The 20,638-nt window shown below is 43.6% G+C and overlaps 1 protein-coding gene across 2 annotated transcripts; it reads right to left on the bottom strand.

The window, feature by feature from the left end:
• Window positions 1-1,412: 1,412 nt before the first annotated feature.
• LPAR3 (lysophosphatidic acid receptor 3) lies at window positions 1,413-20,186 on the bottom strand. 2 transcript variants are annotated; one of them, XM_005521014.3, is made up of 5 exons: window positions 19,845-20,186; window positions 14,558-14,779; window positions 14,311-14,450; window positions 11,162-11,919; window positions 1,413-4,627 (listed from the first exon to the last, which is right to left on the bottom strand). In XM_005521014.3, exons 4-5 carry the CDS (start codon window positions 11,895-11,897, stop codon window positions 4,278-4,280), a joined length of 1,086 nt encoding a protein of 361 aa, XP_005521071.2. In that variant the 5' UTR covers window positions 11,898-11,919; window positions 14,311-14,450; window positions 14,558-14,779; window positions 19,845-20,186; the 3' UTR covers window positions 1,413-4,277. The 2 variants fall into 2 exon arrangements, with proteins under 2 accessions (XP_005521071.2, XP_087916801.1); XM_088060675.1 differs by having other exon boundaries at window positions 14,596-14,779.
• Between the last annotated feature and the right edge of the window lie 452 nt (window positions 20,187-20,638).

Raw genomic sequence — 20,638 nt, 5'->3', positions numbered from 1 at the left:
TTAATAATAGTTGTCTGAAAAGCATCTCTAACGATTGTGACCACACAGGCTTTATGGGAGAGCAAATCACAGAGGACAGACCATACATCTTTGCCCTGGGAAAAGCCATGGAGCGTTTCTTCCTGCACCCAGTGATCAACTGGAAAAGCAACTTTGGTTTGGGAACAGCTGGAGAGAGAAAAGGAGAATATCACAAAGGTTTTCAAACCATAATTGCTATGAAAATGTTGTCTTAGAAGTATCTGCTTGCTACTGACTGCAATACAGCAGCTCTCAAGGCTCTCAGATGCAGAAAGACCTCCAGCACCACCAGGAACATGCAGAATCTGAGAACTATCTGACTTAATGGTAACTCTTCCCTTCCTCTTCGTCCTATGAACTGATGTCCTGGAGTTTCTGTGAGTGTTCACCCTGAAGCCTTCCCCAGCAGAATGCACACTGATGTGTATAAATAGGAGCAGGCACATGCAAAGTCAACTGATAGAGATATTTTGGGATATTAGTGAAAAAGGGAACAAGGGAACCCCGCAGAACTTGCCTTCACCAACTGCCCTTCATTGTTTTATTTTTTTTTCTAGTCAAGTATAAATAGTGCTTTAATGGTTTCCTTGAGACAAACTATTCTGACAAATGTTTATGGAGTTAATAAGGAATTCCCTGCTCTGTGAGTAGGTAGATGTTTAGACAGTTTGATGCTGGAAACATTACACAGCCTGTGCTGTAGCAGTTCATAGGAAAGTTTGATGCAAGATCAGTTTCCTGTTCCAGTCATGTCACACTGCAATTTATAGCAGTAGACCATGAGGTAGAAGTTCCAAGGAAAGCATCCTGCAGCAACAAAGGACATGTCAGTGCAAATAGTACCATTCTCCAAGCACCAATTTGCAGGTCTTTGGGGTTTGTTCTGTTGAAGACTTTTGGGGGCTTTTTCTTCTTCTTTTTTTTTTTTTTTTTTTTTTTAAGAGAATAGAAAGGATAAGAGACCTCAAACCCTCACACTTACTTGTAGAAGAACGGTTGGTAACACCTTAATCCAGACCAGGAGTCCACTGGATGAGGTGCTGTAAAAAAAAACTCCTTTACCTTCACAGAAGTCACCTTTTTCTGCTTACCTGGAAATATCATCCCTAGGTAGTTATTCTGCATCCCAAGTCCCAAGCTCTGCAGGAAAGACCTAAAGTTTTTTCCCCTGCTGTGGATGCTCAAGATCTTCATCCAAGCTCTCTTCAGGGCCTGATTCAACCAAGCAATACACTGGCTAGTATTGCTAGTAAATAGAAAAAATTTATTAAAAGAACCCCCATCCCTACTCTGGACCCACAGTACCATGAAACAACATTTCCCCATCATTGCTCAATCACCATTCAAACAGGAAGCAAAACAAGACTTTCATTTTGAAGTACCATTTTATTTTCTATTAGGTTTGTATACAGAGCTCCAGCCTAGTTCAGACAAACTGTGCGCTGCAGTAGCAGTGGGGACAGGGGTGCTTGCATGCTGTGCCTTTGCAAGGCCACCACGGGCAGGTTTGCAGGGCAAGGTTTTCGTAGCAGCGTGGGGCAGGGGGTACAGGGGTGGATTTTGTGAGAAGACACCAGAGACTTCCCTATGTCTGACAGAGCCAATGCCAGCTGGTTCCAGGACAGACCCACCCCTGTCCAAAAGTGAGTCCATCAGCAACAGTGGCAGGGACTTGGGACAAGGTACTTAAGATGGATGAAACAAAACCTGTGTGACTGCAGCAGAAGAGGAGAGTGAGAATGTGTGAGAGAAATAACTGTGACAACACCAAGGTGGGCAGCAGGTGCTCCAGGCGCCAGAGCTGAGCTTACCCTGCAGCCAGTGGAGGCCCATGGTGGAGCAAAGATCTACCTGCAGCCTGTGGAGGATCCCAGGCTGGAGAAGAGGAATGCCCAAAGGAGGCTGTGAGCACATGGAAAGCCCATGCTGGAGCAGGTTTGCTGGCGAGTGACTCCATGGGAGACCCATGCTGTTGGAGAAATTTGAGAACTGTCTCCTGTGGGAGGGACCCCACAAAGGAGAGGGAAGAGTGTGGGGAAACCTCACTATGAGGAAGGAGTGGCAATGACTGATGAACCAATCACATTCCCTGTTCCCCCGGCACCATTGCGGAATGCAGATAGAGAAAATTATGAATAAAGCTAAGCCCAGGAAAAACAGAGGATGAGAGGAAAGTATTAAGATCTGGGTTTATTTCCCATTATGCTACCCTGATGTGATTGGTAATAACTTAATTTTTCTCCAAGTCAAGTCTATAATTGGTGATCAATCTCTCCCTGCCCTTATCTTGACCCACGAGCCTTTTGTTTTATTTTCTCTCCCCTGTCCGGCTGAGGAGAGAAGTGATGGAGCAGCTTTGGTGGACACCTGGTCTCCAGCCAGGCTCAACCCACCACACCACTACCCCTACAAAGCACCACTTTACACGCTTTTCAGAACACCAAAGCAGTGAAGTAGTATTTGCACAAAAAAATTGCATTATGATAGCAAAAAACGTGTAAACATTTTTAGCGTTACTCAAATACACCACCTACCTTGAATACTGGGCCACATCCCTACAAGATAATGCACGTTACAGGACAGCTCTCTGAACAGGGCCTTGTTGTGCTTGTAAGATATGCTAAGGGCTGCTATTAAGTCTCCCAGTGCAAACCCCTTGCTCAGCCTTTGAGCCAAGGGCTGGTTCTGTTTTGACCAACACAGTCCAGATATCCACATGCAAGTGGCACCAAAGGAAGAATTTGGCCAAACCGCAGCTCAACTTTATCTTTCAGCTTCATAAAATATGTCCTTGGTGTTGGCTCTTGGTGTTGTTCTCTGGTAGTTCCAAGTGCCCAAAACTTCCAAAACTTTTCAAAGTGACCTCTGGCTGTGGTCACCTGCATTAATACCAAGGATCAGACCTTCTCTAGGAGACAACACAGGAAACCCCCCCTTGAAGTTAAAATGGCAACAGGGAGTTCACTGCCTTTGAAACCAGACAGCATGAACCAGCTTTTTAGATTACTGAGAAATCTACAATCCAGTTTTTAACTTGAAATTTTAAAAATAATAACTTTACCCTAGAGCTTTGTATTGCTGGACTCTCTTGTTAGAGCATAGTGCATAAGCCAGAACTGCAGCTGTTTGGGCTGTGGCTGCACCAGCACTAGATTTGATCAGTCACTATGCTGAAAGCCCTCCATCACTCGCTGTTCCATGGTCTCTTCCTCAAGTACCTGTTCCAGTAAGATCTGTTTGCAAATTGGAGGAGAAATGTGGTCCAGACAAGGCCCGACAATCAATGCACACTGTACTATGGTAGGGGCTTAAATTGATTTCAGGCTTTTTTTGCCTGTAAATTAATTTCTATTTGAAATAGCTTGATTGAACCTGGACAAATGGGTATTTAAACTTCCCTTAAAAGTTCCTTTGTAAACCAGAGCTTTGGATCTCATTTCTCTCAGTGGCACAGCAGGTAAAGAGGAGTGAGCACACCCATTTGATGTTATCTAGGGAAGGAAGAAATGAGCTTTTCTGTTAATCCACCCTCAATGCCTGCCTACACAACAGCAGCAGAGAGTGCATTGTCTTTTCCAGCAGCATTCACCCCACTATGGAAGAAATAATGGCTTTTGTGCTTTCTGTGCTCTCAGATCCTGACAATCCATGGTCAGACGTACCCACACACACTGACGCCTGGTCTGGGTCTCTCATCATAGCCAGGTTTCTGGCATAGCTTTAGTAAACTATCAAACTACCTATTTTGAAAGCAAGATAAGGAGGAAGAGAAGAGGTAAGCATGAACTGTTTCATGAACTTCACAAACCAAGAAAACAGGTCACAACTCTGTCCAACCAAGCCTATCATCCTCCTCAAGATGCACAGAAACTAATCCAAGCATAAATACTCAATGAATGCCAAACCTGCAGAGTCAGGCAGGTTTCTTCTCTCTGCAGGAGCTTAAGGAGGGTCTCTCCATATTGCTTACATTTTGTTTCCGTGCACAAGAAGTCTCTGAGAGGTATTTATTCCATTCACATGAAGAAACAATTTCATGTACTTGAAAGACAAAAAGGATGGCAGCACAGAAAGTTTTCTTCAATACAAAGTGTTTTTCCATCAGGCAATTATTTATAAGAACTTTTGTTAACACTGGAGTTGAGGCTCTGGAACAAAGTGGATATATTGTTTACTAGCTTTGCCAGTCAATCTCCTCTTACAAAACCTCTCCCTTCCCCCTCTCCTTTTCCAGCCAAGTCAGTCCCTTGCATAGCTCAGGAGTTTCCTTTGTCACCAAGATCTCCTTTTCCACAAATTGTCCCTTGAATAATGCCATCTTCAAGGTAGTGGCCCGAGATATCCGTGCTCCTGCAGAGAACTGTTGAGGGGATCCGAGATGAGCGTCTCTCCTGGCTCTTATCCTCAGAGGAGCAGCAAATCATCCTTTTCATGGTAGCCCACATCTCATCATCTTTGTATGAATAAATTATTGGATTCATGACAGAGTTCAACAGGGCCAGGAGAAGAAACCACCTTTTAACATTCTGAATCCCACAGTCAGTACAGTTCAGGCCATCAAGCAGTAAGACGACCAGACCAGGGGTCCAGCAGACAACAAAGGCACCTAGAAATATAGGAGACAATAAAAAGAAAAACAAATCTGACTTCAAGCTTCTAGGGTTTTGGAGTGTTTAACATCTTACAAGATTATTGAGTTTGTCAAAAATCTATGCAAAAATGAGAAAAGCAGGAGTGGACAAAATTCTAATGATAGCAGCAAGATTGTATCTGCTACAGCTCTTCTGCCAGGCCCTGAGCAGGAGGCAGGGCAGCTCTCAGAAGACTGCAGGGAGCAAGAATCTGAGCTGCTGACAGCATCAGCTCAAACACACATGGGAAAAGGTCATCACAACAGTGATTTATCCATGCTGATAAATAAACAAGAGCTCTGGAGCATTTAAAAGCAGAGAACTGGTGCTTGAACACACTTCCTCTGTTCATCTCTCTCATGTACTGGAGGAGAAGATATCAGGTGGTTCACTTCCACCACTGCCATAACATGATCCAAAGAGATGAGTCTCCAGCCACCCTACAGCTGACTCTGCAGTGCTAATTAATAAGACAGGTGTCACATAATTTAAACATGTCCTGGGTGGGAAACCCACAGCTGGTGTAGGATGCACGCCACTGCCTACAACCCACAAGCACTGTGAGCATCCTGGTCAGAACTGAGCCCACCTCCTTCCACTGCTCCCTGCCAGGCTCTGCATGCTGAGACACAGTAATTTGGCTGCAGGGAAAAAAAATTAGTTACACAGGAAAAGAGAGGAGAAAACAAATAGATGAGTTGGTGAAGGTGAAGTGAAGGATGTAGCTGTAAAAGCAAAGAAATGAAGGGGTGGGAAAAAAAATCCAAAACCAAACCACAAAAAGCATGAGGAAGTAAATGCATAGTAGTGGTGGAGGAATAAAAAATTCTGCAAGAGGCAAAAAAAAATTAAAGGGAGAATAAAGGAGAAGAGATCTTAGACAGACTGAACACAGCACAAAGAAAACATTAAAACCACAGCTTAGAAGGCAGTTCAACATTGAATTTGCACCTTTCCATGTTCCTGCACACCCACACCATAAGTGAGGGTGAGGAGGGTAACACTGCTACCAAGTGCAGCCTCAGCCACAAGCTGGAGAGGGGCCCTGGAGTGCCCCATCTGCCCCTTGGTCTCCCCGCTGCGCTGCACCCCGTGATCCCTTGCCCAGAGCCCAGGGAAGGAGTAGCCATATGCATGATAATACTAACTTAGCACAAGCCACAATTGCTGTCTGACATACAGAAATAGAAAATTACAACTCTGCCCAGCAGTCACAGTTTGAACAATGTACCAAGGAAATTCCAATCACTTATCACAGCAGAATTTCCCCATTTTGGAGCTTGGAGAAAAAATAATTCAACAAATAATAGCATCTACATGCCTAAAAGCTCTCTGAGGATATGAATTTCTGTTCAACAATTTTGGTAGAACAAGCAAGTCCACCTCATCTTTTAAAAGCTGCTGGTACTCCCATATCCAAGCTGTGGAAGCCAGCAGTGGGAGGGATCACAGCAGGAGCAGGCAGCGCTCAGCAGCACCTCAGGCACCCCAGCACACTCTGCTGTACACACGGGCTGGTGGCAGCAGCCCTGACACTTCTCCCCATTGAGGACTGGAGTGGACATTGCCCATATGGCAGGCAGGCTGCAATGGCATGCCAAGTGGATTTGTGTGAAAAATATATCCGGGATGAGGTGCTGTGGATCTTGCTGCAACCTTGTGCTCCTGGACTACAGACAAAATTCATCTGATTTACTCTGTTCTAGGCAATATTCTAGGCAATACTGAACAGAAAGCCAAGAGACTGCTGTCTTCAGAAACTGAATTTTCTACTCTGCTGTACCAAGATTTTTGTGATGCTAAGCACTAATTTCATGGTGTTAGTTTTGAGATACTGGTTAACATCAGTAACATTCCTCCATTGCCCACTGGCACTGGGAGCTGCATGCTGCTACCACAACACTTGTTTTCCCTGCTCAGTCTCTGTACCACACACTGGTTTGGCTCCTGCATGTTGAGTAACCAGTTGCGAGCAGGGCACCAGCTCTCTCTTATCATCTACAATGGAGAAAACACTGCACAGATTTGCTGTCCTGGGGTTCACCAGCAAATCAATTTTAACAAGTAACTCAACCACCCAGACAATACTGTGCCTAGTTATGTGTCTCAGCAAGTATTTGGACACAGAGCTTTCACTACCTACCAAGGGTCACTGGCACAGCTGCCAATCCACCAGCTCCATGCAGAAACTGAGATGGTAACAAACCTTCCTGAGAACAGATGCTGAAAGCATTTTGACCACTTGTTGCAAAAAGTGTGTAAGGTACAGCCATGCTTTTATGGAAGTCAGCAGGAAAGGAAAGAGGCACCCCTAAAGGCACATTAACAAAAGACACTGAAATCTGTCCATCAAACAGAACCAAAGATTGCAGGCAGGAGTAGTCCATGAACTTGCAGGATGTAGCCCTGTCTATCTATACAAAAAAACCCTAAAAGGTTTCAGCTGCAAAAATAAGGGAAGATAAAAGACCCAAAGGGATGTCTCCACACATTTCCCACAACTGAAAACAAGGACGGGGCAATGCAGTGACAGTGTCAATGCAGTGACAAGTTACTGGATAATGCTTTCTCGGGGCTGCTGCTTTGACTCCATCAAAAACACATTTTGCTCTTAGCACCACAGAGATGAAAGTGAGGCACGTCTCAGACTCGCAGCCTTGCTCAGATTCTGTTATTTTTACCACTGAGTTTCAGAGGGAACCATGGTTAAGCATAAAAATATACCTTAGTCTCAGCCCTTCGGCAGTTTTCTTGTTTGCAGAATATTTATCCCATAGGAGCTTCCCCTCCCTGACAAAATGCCATACTCCAAAAATAACTTCTGGGACTCTTTAAAATTCACAAAAGTGACATGAAATATAGCCTGGCTGCCACATAGAACAACTCGGAGTCTTTCCACCAGATTATGGGAGATCAGGTGTCACAATGCCTCAAGGTTACTTTGAGGATTTTCCATTAGCTTTAACCATGAAATTTCTTGTAGATTACATAATTTCTGCTTAAAAATTAATTTCTGTGGATCTGGAAACACTACTGATGCTTCAACAGCATCATTTCATAAACTCCTGCACACCAAGGCTGTCCCTGAGCATGCCAACATCAAGAAAAAAAGAGTGCAGGAGGTTCCAGCTGCCAATGCCACATGTGCAACCAAGTTAAAACAGCAAGTTACCAATTAAACTATAAATTCACTGAAACTGAAAATCATCCACCCCAAAGCTGTTATTTCAGCAGGAATCTTGCTGCCAGGTTCAGAGGAGCTACCACATACACAGCCACCTGAAAATCACACACCCGCACACCTGCAGCCACTCTTCTTCAAAGCTACAGTCACAAACTGAGCTGGGATTATGCCACAAGATCAGCCCAAGAGGATTTTAGCCCATTTTTCTTGGTTTCACATCTTCCAGATTCAACTAGGTAACTCCCTGTGGTTCAGCATGCCAAAGGGAAAGCCTCACTCCCATGCCATGATGGGCTATTTTGGGAGTTATGGCAGGAATATGCAGATGACAGGACCTGACTCCCATCCTCTGGCAGGGACCCTCTGAGCCTAAGTGAAGGTGCAAAAAGCCACCTGAAGCTGTGGTCATCAGGAATCCATGAAATGACACTAAAATCTCAATTCCCCCAACTCTCAAATCCTGCAGGGCCACAGGAGGAGAACACCCAGAGAGGACAGGGATGTTTTCCTGGAAGGGCAGCCAGCCACAGCCCAGCCTTCCCAAGGAGGGAGCAGAGGAAGCTGGGAGGAGCAGCATGCCAGCAGTACCCAGCCACACACATCCTCCTTCCACACAGCAGCAGAGGAGAAGGATTTTGTCCTGAATCTCCCATGAAACCAATGGAGCCCATGAACAAAAATGTTGGGGTTTATTATGCTTTATCCAGCACAGCATCTTGGAATAGGCTTTTAATTAAATTTATATCAGGCATGTACTCCAAAGCATTTTCAGATGTTTTGGAAAAAAAATTAAAAATAACTGGTTTGGGCAAAACCTATGTGCAGCATATAGCTCCAGGCTCTTGCATCAGTGGTTATAAGCAGAATTTTGGAACAACCACTTTGGTCACTTGGTGACTCCTGTGGTAAAGTCCAGAAAACAAGCTATTTGGTTTTTAATATATTTTGCACACAGTGCTTGAATGACTTGGGCAGGAGAGCACATTTCAAACTGTTTAAAAAAATAAGTCCGCATTCTTGAAAATAAATGGTAATAAAAAGCCCCTCAGTCAAAATCTGGATAACTGATATGAAGTTATAACTGATATGCCAAGATACATTTCCTCTCACCCATGAGCTTGAAGTAGACTGTACACCCAGCAAAACCAGCACTTAATTTAACTTCTTTGGAAGCAGGCTCTGTTTCGGTTTTGTTTCTGACTGACAAGCAAATATACAAAATTATGATCTCTAAAGTAGCACTCAGGCTAAGTTAAATTTTCCTGGCCCAGCACACAATAACATTAAATGTTCTGCCTCAATTATAGCTCAATTTCATGGCTGGAAAGCCTTATACTGTGAGTAAGAGGAAGCTGATGCTGAACATCAAAGCAACCTATAGTCCAAAGGCCCCACTCTCTAGTAAAAGAAATAATCAAGTTCGAAATGAGATTTTAAGTGGGGTTTATTTCCACACAGCAGCACTGTCACAGAGAACACTGAAGGCTTGCCACAGGCTAAAGGCCCATAAGGGATGAGCAAATGGCATCCCTGTCCTGCCAAGTCCCACACTGGCTGCAGGGTGCAGTTCTGCCTTCAATAGAAATGCTCCGAGAACTGCTTTTTAAAAGTGCTCTGTTTTCTGTCTCTTTCCAATGCAGCAGTTAACTACAGTCTACTCATCCCTATGCATTAGCACAGGATCATATTTGGAGCAATTCAGAGTTGACCTGCAGGGATTTTGTCCTTCCAGGTGTATGGTTTAGGTTTCACTGCACAAGAGCTTAGGCAGGGCAAAAGATCAACCTTGTTCTTGCAAGTCAAGGGCAGGGGGCAGGAACAACCACCAAACTGACTCTCAAAAGAACAGCTGGGGAAGGATATAGAAAGAAAAGGCTCTGGCAGTGGATATGTCAACTCCAGAAGGCACAGAAGTAAAAGTGAGAACCTTGTACATGCTTGAATTATCAGTCTACTTTCTTTCACAAGGTCAGGCACTGTGAAGTTTAATGGAATTCAGCTTCTGAAACTCTTTAAGACATCACTTGGCGGACAAAGGTGTTACGTAGCACAGCACTATTATTTCAGGAAAAAAATAATAAAATCAGATACCAGACTGTGCAAACAGCATACAAAAACTGCAAGGGGAAGAAAGTGTCCTCAACTTGAACTTCCTACCCTTTTAAGTCCTACCTCCATGAAAAATTACACTTTTCTCCCAGAGCTCTCTAATACTACCACACTGCAGTATGACACAACTGTGGCCCAGGTATACATGACCACCAACTTTCTCAGAAGCTCCAGCTTTGCTACATTGGCTCATCCAACCTCTGAACAGCTGTTAGAGCAGTAAAGCCGTATTTGTGGGTTTAGAGTCTTCCACCACCACCTGAGCCCAGCTCCAAAATGTCTCAGTGTACCCCCAGTTCCACCTGGAGCCCTGCTCACATTATAACTGGTTTCCAGGGTGCATCTTGTTCAGATTCAAGTAATTCTGTGGAAAATTGACTGCTACAGCTAGTATTTGTTCCAACTGAGCTACTGCTCAGTTCATCTCCAATTTAATGTGCACTACATCACAATTCCCTGATGAAGTGATCCGAGCTGCTTAAGTATCAACAGTGACTTTAAGATAGAAGCCAGGGCAAATCTCATGTTATGATTTAGATATCTAAGGCTAGACTGTACCATCATTATCTAGAAGTATTTTGCACCATGCAATATCCACAGAATGAAGGTGAACCCTTCCCTTGAAAATCAAACCCCTATCAAAATCATAGACCCACAAGCCATTCTCTCCTTTCCCTAGGGAAGGTGCATTTCCAGGGGGAAGAATTTTCTATGTCCAGGAAACAGCCAAGAGGAAGATGTGCAAAGAAAATGATCGACAATCAACATTAGTGCTCATGGCCTGGTGCAAATATTAAAAAAAACTATTTTGAAAATGTTCTAATGGGTAATTATAAACCTTCACAAACCCTTCTCCAAAGTGATTTTGTATCTTTCTGCTTAAAAAAAAAAAAAAAAAAGGCCAAAACCCTTAAAACCCTTTACCTTCACAATTTTTGCTTTGTAACAAGGCAGCTATACTTTTCTTCTGTATGTTGACCAGTCTTCTATCTCGTGTTTCTGCATAGTGCAACAGCTATTTCACTGTCTAAAGCACACAGAAATCTACATGCCTCCAGCACTTATAAGTTCAGTGAGGTTTTTTTTGTGTTGGGAGGGCTGAGCAATTTTTGTGGAGTTTTTTGTTGGTTTGTTTCAAATGAAAATTAAACCAAACCAACACAAACCAATTCACTGGCATTGCTAGCCTCGCCCACCATGGTTTGTAGCCTCTTACCCAAGACAGTCATGACAGTCTTCATAAGCTTCACAGGGGTTCTCCTCCGGCTAATGGACCCACTAGTGTGTGACGACAAGACGTTGGTTTTCCTCTGGACGTACATGTAGATTCTTATGTAAACCACAACCATAATAAAGAAGACAACCAGGTTTAAGACACTCCAGAACACCAGGTAACTTCTGCTGTAAATGGGTGCCAGGGATGAGCAGACAGTAATGTCACAGAGGCAGTTCCAACCCAATGTCGGAACAGCCCCCATGAAAATAGCAATGGCCCAAATTGATGTAATTAAGAAGGTGACTCTCTTCTTGGTGAGATTGCTGTGGATCTTCATCCGCATGATGGACATGTGGCGCTCCACAGCGATGACGAGCAGGTTCACCAGGGACGCCGTCAGGCTGGTGTCCAGGAGACCCTGACGCAGAAACCAGCGGTTAACTGTCAATGTCTTAGACACCGGGCCCGTGTTGAACATCAAGAAGACGTAGGCGATTCCAGCAAAAAAGTCTGCAGCTGCTAAGTTGGCCAGAAGATAGTAAAAGGGAAAATGAAACCTCTTGTTCTTCACCACAGCTGCTATGACCAATGAATTTGAAATGAAAATGAAGAGGCAGAAGAACGTCCCAAAGCACAGAACACCAATGAGCTGTGGTCCTGTCCACTCATCCGCTGTGTCCGTCTTTGTCCTGTTGTAAAAGAAGTCCATGCGCTTGTCATAGTAGCATTCGTTCATCCTGGATTAAAGCCCCTGCATCCTAGGAAGGGTGGAGGGGAAAAAGCAACAAGATTAACAATCAGCTAGTAGTCCTCGCTTCAATCACCATACCTTTGTTTTTGGGGGACAAGGGGCTGTGCCAGAGACACAAGAGAGTGTGTATATGGAGGCCTTAAGTAAAAATTCAAACTGTACAGCGTTGATGCAGAAGATATTCTGGAGGACCACAGTGCATGATGCTTGGATGAATCAGGAATTCAATAAGATTTTCCTATTTTAAAAATTCCACCACAGTTCTTTTGCACTAGCAGTCATACTGTACAGGCAACAAAGTGGAAGTTAAGAAAATTACTTTCTGGAGGTCATGGAGAAAATCTGAGCAACAGCCAAGCCATTCTTGCTATGAAATCCCATGTTTGAGCCACAGCCCCATCATTATTTCCATTTCTCAGTGTAGCCACTTGGGATAGGGAAGCATAACTCGTAACTCTTCCATTTTACTGGCTAAGCAATAAAAGGCCCATTACAGACGAAATACTTTTTGGTTTTCCAATTATATATTAATAAATGTAAAAAATGTATGCACATAAGATACTACAGGCATATATATTCTGAACTCATATCTTTTATTTACTACCAGAGGACTTAAGAAAATGTGCTGAAAAGGGAAAAATATTTTCTAGATATTTTACTATTCTAAAGGCAGGAATTATTTTACTGGGTTCTCAACCCAGGCTTGTGAGCACCACACAGCCCAGTTACCTTTAAAATTAAAATCCAGTTCCCTACCCAACCACAGGTTAAAGCAAGCCCCAGGAACAGCAGTAGTGCTGGGGTTTATTTCTCATACCCACTCAGTACTATTTTGGACACAGGGCTATTAAACCTGATGATGGAGAGGGAGCCCAAGTTCCAGATTACATCACACTTCTGCTACTCTGGAGAGGCCAATGTCAGCTGCCTTGGCAATTTTACTGCTTTTTATGAACCAGACTGAACCTGGACTAATTTACACAGCAGATCTGACAGCAATTACTCATGACTGCTGGACCCCACGCAGGGTCTTACAGCACAGAATGGAGAACTTGTGACTGATCATCACACATTCACTGTCAGTATCTGAAGAAGGGTTTAAACAATTCATTAATAGATATTTTACAGTTTTAGCAAAACCCAGGAACACAGCCATAGTGCAAGATATTAACCACAGTGGCAACCAACAAAAAACCTAGAAAAAGTGGTTACAGGCAGAAAAATTTTAAAAAGTATAGGCTCTCCACCTCTGCAGCTAAAATTGTTGACAGATAAACATCAGGTTCACTTAGTCTATTATTACCCTGTGGTTATTTTACAGTTGAATCTCATCTCCCCAGGGACCGGGAAGCAAATTAAACAATCCCCGACAGGCTGGTTAATGCATCGGTGTTATATTAAAGGTTCCTTCCAAGCTTTAAACTAAAACAGTCCATTTAGGTTATGCTACCTGTGTTATTTAATGCAATATTTACAGTATAAATTTGAAATCAAATTACACTATTCCATAGTTAGTAATTTCAAGGAATTTATCTTTTTTAATATTCTGTTCTTCTGAACTAGCTTCTTAGCCTTTTTTCCTTGATTTTTCTTAATTCCCACCTAGTAGTCAACATGAAAGCAGGCCACTTGACATTGTTGTCCATTTTATTGCCCTCAAGAACTTGGGCAGCTGCTTTTTTTACAAAAGACTATATTACTTAAAGCATCAAATTTAAGCACATAGTCAGAACTAAGAACAGTTACTTAAGGACAAGAAGTGGAAGGAAACAAGTAAATCATCCCTTGTGCTGAAACATTACAGAGCATCCCTCTATCTAAAAATAAAAAAGCCTCAGCAATACAGATGCACTGCAATGAGTCAACTGGAATTCAACACCCACTGCTCCCTGTTCACGGCAACAACGGGGAGCTGGGCAGTCAGTACATTCCCCATTCACACCTAGGAAGTACTCAAAATCAAATTCAGTCTGTAAGTGACCAGAAGTCCCTGAGGAGCTGCAGACAACAGCTACTCGAGTAGCCGAGTGCTGGGAACCCTGCCAGCAGAGAAGCCTCTGCTCTAACACATCAAGGCAGCAAAGGACCTACTGAGCTTGACATTAAGCTTTTACAGAACAGCCCAAATGCCTGCAAATAGAAGCAGCATTTTGGGCAAGAATGGCAGGGTAAAAAAAAACCCAAAAAACAAAACTGTGAAAATTACAGGGAAGGTTTTCTGAACATGTTGTATCTTACTGTGTAATCATCTCAACAGATGAATCCTTTGCTTGCAGTGACAAAGAGTAAAGAAATCTGCAGATGCTTTTTGCATCTTATTTGAAGTAGTAACTAAAGAAAAAAAAATATTCACACATCCATAATTCTCTACTGAAATAATTACACTACAAACACTTACTGTCACACAGCAGAGCTCAAATGACAAATGATTTTGAAAGAGATGTCTTGAGGTGTTGAGGTAAGATGAGAAGGAGTAGAAAAGCATCCAGCTGAGGTTTCAGAGTCACAGGGCAGACTCTGGAGATTTCCAAATGGAAGCTGCACCAAAGCAGAAGCTTAACTGAAGCTAGTTTACACCCCAGTCCTCCGAAGCAGAGATGCAGCACTTGGCTGTCTGCACCAGCCTGTGTGCAAAAAGCACTTACAACACCAGGGGCCTTGCAGACAGTGGTTTTCTTCACACCTTTTTCTGAAGTCCTCCCAGCAGAATCAGCCTGGTCTCAATGGAGCTGTACACAGAGCTATGCAGCTGAATCCTCTGTGGTCCTGCCCCAGTCCACACCAGGCACCAGATGTGGGATAGGATATCCCATAGCTCCTGGCATGTCACATGTCCTGGCAGAACTTTCTTCTCCAGGTCTTCTCTTCTGCAACCAAATCAGAGATGCTTATCTTAATCAGGGCAGATTTAAAATTAAGAAGAAAAAAAATAGCCCTTAAATATAGCCCTTTATTAAAAGTAATCCTTAAATATTACATATTTCAGATCTGTTTATTAAGTAAACGAGAATTTGAGTATTCAGGCAAAATATTGTTCCAAGTTAGTAAAAAAACAGCTAAACTTGTCAGTCCAGACTTAAAAAGGCAAGAGAGTCATCCAGAGAGCTCTCCACTTGTGCTACTCACTTTAAGAATTGCCTTATTTTGCTTTGCAATTGGCCCTCCCAAAATTGGTAGTTCTTGGTTTTTTTTATGAGGAAGGACAGCCAACAATCTCCAAGCACCTGTTCTACAGCACTTGGTGTTTCCTATCCCACCCTGCAGACCTCCAGCAGTTATAACATATTGCATATTCTACAGGTGAGCTGAGCTAACAGCTTGCTCTTTCACTTGCTGGCAAATACATCAAAACTTGTCAAGTACCAAAAGCATATCCTTGTCTAAAAGGTTATTTTCCTCCTCTCAATTTATTTAATTACCTTATTTCAACCAACAGTGGCCACAAAGGTCATAAACTGATGGACTATGAGCTCCATTTTCCTCTACTACTCTTGAGTAAACATTCAAGATTTTTCTCGAGTGGGAAAAATCCTCTGTTCCACAAAATCTCAAAGGATTTGGGATTTTAGTTAAACTGTTCAAACACAAAGGCACACTTTAAGAATTCTTCCCAATACATAACATCTTGAACTTTATCTGTCTTAATGACCATTTGTATATTTTAATTGATTATAAATTCCTCTATGAAAGTATAACTCCTACCAAGTCAGAATATGTTCTTCAAATAAAAGTCAAGAAGTTGCATTAGTATGTAGGAAAATATTACACTAGCTACCTGAATAAAGGATATAGTGAAATAAAACCTCACTTAGATAATGTTTTCAACAAATAGTTTGGCTAGTTGCAAGCTAGCATGCTTTAATGGTTGTTATTCAATTGGAATCCTGCTTGCTTCAATAAATTCACAAAAAATCTGTATATTTATAATGAAATTAAATATCAGTTATTGAAGTCAAGGATTTTTCTGATTGAAACTAGGATTAAAATTAACTTAAAGTAATTTTGATTAAAAATTAAATCAGCTCTAAGTGGAGTTACTCATTATTAATGAGTATTATTAATATTAACAGTTCTGAAGGAAAACACAAATAGTATTTTAATGATAAAGTCATTATAAAATTTAGTCGGCATGCCATAATGTGGTTCATGGCACACCCCCATGGTTTTCTGCCTCTTCCCTGTCCATTAAAAACCAGGATGTTTCAATACATTGGCTACAACTTTATTGAAGGGCTGGCGTCAATTTGGGGGACTTTGATGGCTTCTGCGCTGTTTCTGTATAAATGTGAGAGGGAGGGAGGGAGCAGACAGGCCTGGGTTGGCACAGACAGCTACTGTGAGAGGGTTCAAGCCAGCTTTAGAGATGGACTGAAAGGTCCTCAGAGAAAAACTGTGCCTACAAGGAGGATGATAGTGATGAAGCCCTTTAGCAGGGCAGAAAGTCATTGTAGGGGAGAGGGAAGGGTGTTTGCCCAGGCAGAACACCATCCTGGTTTACTGCTGGTTTTCCTGAGCTGGAACAGGAATTTCTGTGCGGAATTTCAGGGCAGTTCAACACCCAAAATGATACATTCTGGAACAGGAGAGATCACAAGGCCAGTACAGTCCGGGCAGGTCTGTGAGACGGCGCAGAGGAGCAAGCTGTGCCCAGGCTCAGCCTGCAAAGCAGGCAGGCTGCCAGCTCTGCCTGAGCACTTTGCCTCCTGCCTCCCCTTCTCCATTAGCAAAGACCAGGTATTAAATACAGATCTCTAAGACGTTTTGAAACTTATTACAGAAGTTTCTCTGCAGAAAGCTGAGTTTATCACACTGATCACAGGCACAGGTGGCAGAACAAGGAAGAGAGTCACTTGAAATACTCTCTTCACATTCAGACTGTCACTGCAGAGAAATAGCAGCAGCAATTGCCTATTTGCACATATTCCTTTGGATTTTTGAATTTGCCCTACAAGCAGCAGATGGTTCTTGAGAGAGCACCATGAAAGCAGTATCTGGAGGTTTGCAGCCTGTGCAGCCCCTGCCCAGGGCTCCCCACAGCACTGCATTTCCCTGCCTGCACCCTGTGCCACAGGCAGACACAGACACCCTCTGTCCCGTCCTCTTCTTCTGGATAAACCACCACTGCTGCCTTTGTTTTTCCCATTACTGAAAAGCTCTCTCACCCTACTCCCCAGAGGAAGGCACAGGCAGAAGGAAGCCAGGGTGCTGGACAGCCAAAGCTATACATACCAGCAGTGGCAGTCCAGAGTGGGAACTGGTTCCTTATTCCCCTCCACACCCTGCTACATGTATGGCCACAGAGGAAAACACAACTGAATGATTGCACGGTAACCCAAGAAACCCACCCAGGTTACCTCAGTTTAGAAAGAAATGCCAGTGCAGAAAAGGGTGTGTAACAAAGCAGAAGCCAAAAATGTTAATATGTAACGCTAAGGAAGAGTTTTGTGAGGTAAGCGCTCTGGTTCACTTTTCATTGTCTTTAATATAGTTTATTGATATTATAACCTAAATAATTTAGAGAAACAAAGTGAAAGGAAGCACACAGAGAACACAAAATTATGCATACAAATATATCTAAAGTTTTTTTTTAATCTGTTACTACTAGAGGATGTAATTGAAGCCAACATTCATTTAAAAGGTTTTACAGAGACAAATTATCTCAGAAATGCAACTGTTTTACATTTTGTTTATTAAAGAAATTGTGCAGGCACTACCTGTACTTGAAACAGCATGGTACATGGTACACTTCAAGGACCTGAGAACGTAATTTTTCAAAAATATTTTTAAAATGCAGCTTTACAAATTGAAAAAAAAAGTTATGACTAAAAAATTATGAGGCCAAATGAGTAAGTTTTTCAACTAGAGAATTTGCTTATTTGCAGGGGAATCTACTTGTGGTTGTGTTTGGCTCTATTTTTTTTCTTTACCTGAAGTATCTCCAAGTTCAGATAACTGGCTGAACTCAAATCAATCACTCCCAAGCAGCATAATCTCATTACCTTGGTCTTCAGTACATTTTAGACTAAGGAGAGCAAAGTGCCACATCCATTTTCTCTCTGAACCTGTTCCACCTATGTAATGTTAACTTATGGAAATTAAAGCAGCACTCATACTTCCATCATGATTCTGGGTATTTCCAGTAATAGTCCATTTCTGTGGTGTCATCTTTTGGACTGGGAAAGGAGTGGGGCAAAAGGAATGAAGATGATCCTTTGGCAGCTTTTAAGTACTCGTAGTGGAAACATTTAAGGTTTTTATTTATCATACATCCTGCATAAAAGACCAATGCTATATGGTACAAATATAGAGCCACAAGAAAAGTATTAAACATACTGAAAATGTAGAACCTCAAGACTAAATATTTAAAGTTGCAGAGAGAGGAAGTAGTACTGCCAGCCACGAACCACAGCACTCTGTACTCACAGTCTGATAAGAGGCTTAAAAATCACTGTCAGGGCAGACAAGTGTCACCCTGTGCATGTAAGTAAGTGACAGTGCTGTTCCTCTTCCAGACTGACAGTGGTAGTTGAACTGGGAAACAGAGCAACAGAGGCACCTCCACCAAGGTATTACAAAGCTCAGGCTCCAGCTCCTGAAATCCCTTTAACTCTACTGCACTAAATTGCTTCTGAAAGCTCTGATACATTGCAGAAATTTGTTAGGGGCAGATAACAAGTAACTCACTAGTTACCACAAGTTAAACTTCAGACTTTGGTAATTTAAGACTTTCTGAAATTATGGTTTACTAGATCTATATATGGAGTTCAAACTAAAAACTTTGCTGCAAAGCCTTCATTTAGTCTCCTTTAAGTGTGGTTCTGGAAGAAGCTGGCAAGTCATCCTATAATGCGGAAACAGACACAGCATTTAAAGTATTTAAAAGTCATTCAAATAGCCTATACATTGTGAAACATGCCTAGAAGAAAATACCTGTTCTGCTTCTAAAGTAAGTTTCCTGTTTCTGCAGGACTTCCAGATCCTCTCACTGGTCACTACCAGCTCCCTTTCACTATTCAACAAATCAGCTTCTTTTCACAAAACCTATAGAATGTGGATACAGACTATTTCTGCACAGTCCCAAACAACTTTCATTGTTTATTTTCACCATATACTGATGAGGACTTCAATCACACCACTCCTGATTAAAACAAGACAAGAAAAGTATGTTCTCTAAGGTGTCAAATCATATACTTCAGAGACTTTATTTTATCATCTGACAGCATAAAGCCTAAGCTGGAAGACATTCCTAAATGGTTAATGGTCAGTGCAGCACAGGAGGATAAGGACACAGCCAGTCTAACTTGCCTGAAACTTTCACCTAGCATTCTGAAAAAAAACCTAAATACACCTCTCAGCTTTACATGTGGGTAAGGACTGCTGCTCCTGTACTGATTATGCAGATTTGGTTTGTGGGACTGTTTGATTTGCTTGTTTGCTTTTAGTTTAATTTTCAGTACAGAGATAAGCTTAGTGAAATCAGATTTTTCACTCTACAATTGGAATTGAGTTGTGCTTTCTACTGCACCTTTTAGAAGACCTTTTAGAAGAACAGGCAAGAAACCACACTCAGCACAACTTAAAGAATAAAGCTACGGCAATGCAGCTTACCTGTCTATAACAAGAAATGTCTTTTTCTAGACTAGTATCACTATTGATAGGAGAGCAAAACTGCGTACATGTTCTCTGGAAATACAAGGGTACAAAACTGCTTCCTTTCCCTCACCCCCCGCCTCGACTTTGTTTCCTTAAGGGAAAGAACTTATTATGCAAAATAACGGCAGTGTGTTTTTTCGGTGTATTGCATAGATTAAGATAACACCGTATTAAAAAAAGCCACTTAACAGCAGACCCCTTGCCGGCGCCCGCAGTCCCTACCAGCTGCCGGCACAGCCAGGGCTGTGCAAAGGGAGTGTCGAACGTATGGAAACTCACGTGTATGTGTCTGTACGTGCGCGTCCGTGTCCGCACACCCCGCGCCGTCTCTCCGGGACCGAGCGGCAGCCCCGGCGCTGCCCCGCCGGGCTCGGGCTGCGCTGCGGGCGCCGCTCACCGCCACGGCCCGGGGCTCCGGCACCACCGCAAACACTTTCACTGAACCGCAAAAAGTTTTGTCAGCCCGACTCCAGGAGGAAAGGCGCATTCCTCCCGGAGCTCGTCCAGCCCGCCGTAACAGTGTTCCCCACCGCTGCCCCCTTCACCGAGCCGTGCCCGCAGTCGGTGGCAGGGGCTCAGCCTGCCCGCCCCGCCCCCACTCACCGGCTGCCCCGGCGCGGAGCCGACCAGCGCCAGCGCCGCCGCCAGAGCGGGCCCGCCCGCTCCAGCCCGCCCCGCTCTCCGCTCCCCGCCCCAGTCCAGCCCGCCCCGCACCTGCCCCCGGCCCGCCCCAACCCACTCCGGCCCGCCCCGGCCCGCTCCCCGTTCCGCTCCAGCCCCGCACCTGCCCCCCGCCCGCCCCAACCCGCTCCAGCCCGCCCCGCCCCGCTCCCCGCTCCACCCCAGCCCCGCCCCGCCCCGCACCTGCCCCCGACCTGCGCCCAGCGAACGGGAGAACTCGCCCAGGGCTTTGTTTCCAGCCCAGGGCCAAGGTTTGGCTCGCCCCTGGCACAGGCAGCTGTGGAGAACGCTAGCGGGACCCCCGAACGAAAGCTGCACAAGTCTAAAGGGCTGTGCTGCCCGAAAAGCCCATCAGAAGTCCATCATCATTCACAGATTAGGAAACAAATGCA

Source organism: Pseudopodoces humilis, chromosome 10 (assembly GCF_049639895.1).
Source record: "Pseudopodoces humilis isolate 2021_Gansu_Grassland_sample_001 chromosome 10, ASM4963989v1, whole genome shotgun sequence".
Taxonomy (NCBI): Eukaryota; Metazoa; Chordata; class Aves; order Passeriformes; family Paridae; genus Pseudopodoces; species Pseudopodoces humilis.
The sequence above is the reverse complement of the archived record's forward strand: the minus strand, read 5'-3'. Positions and strand labels throughout refer to the sequence as shown.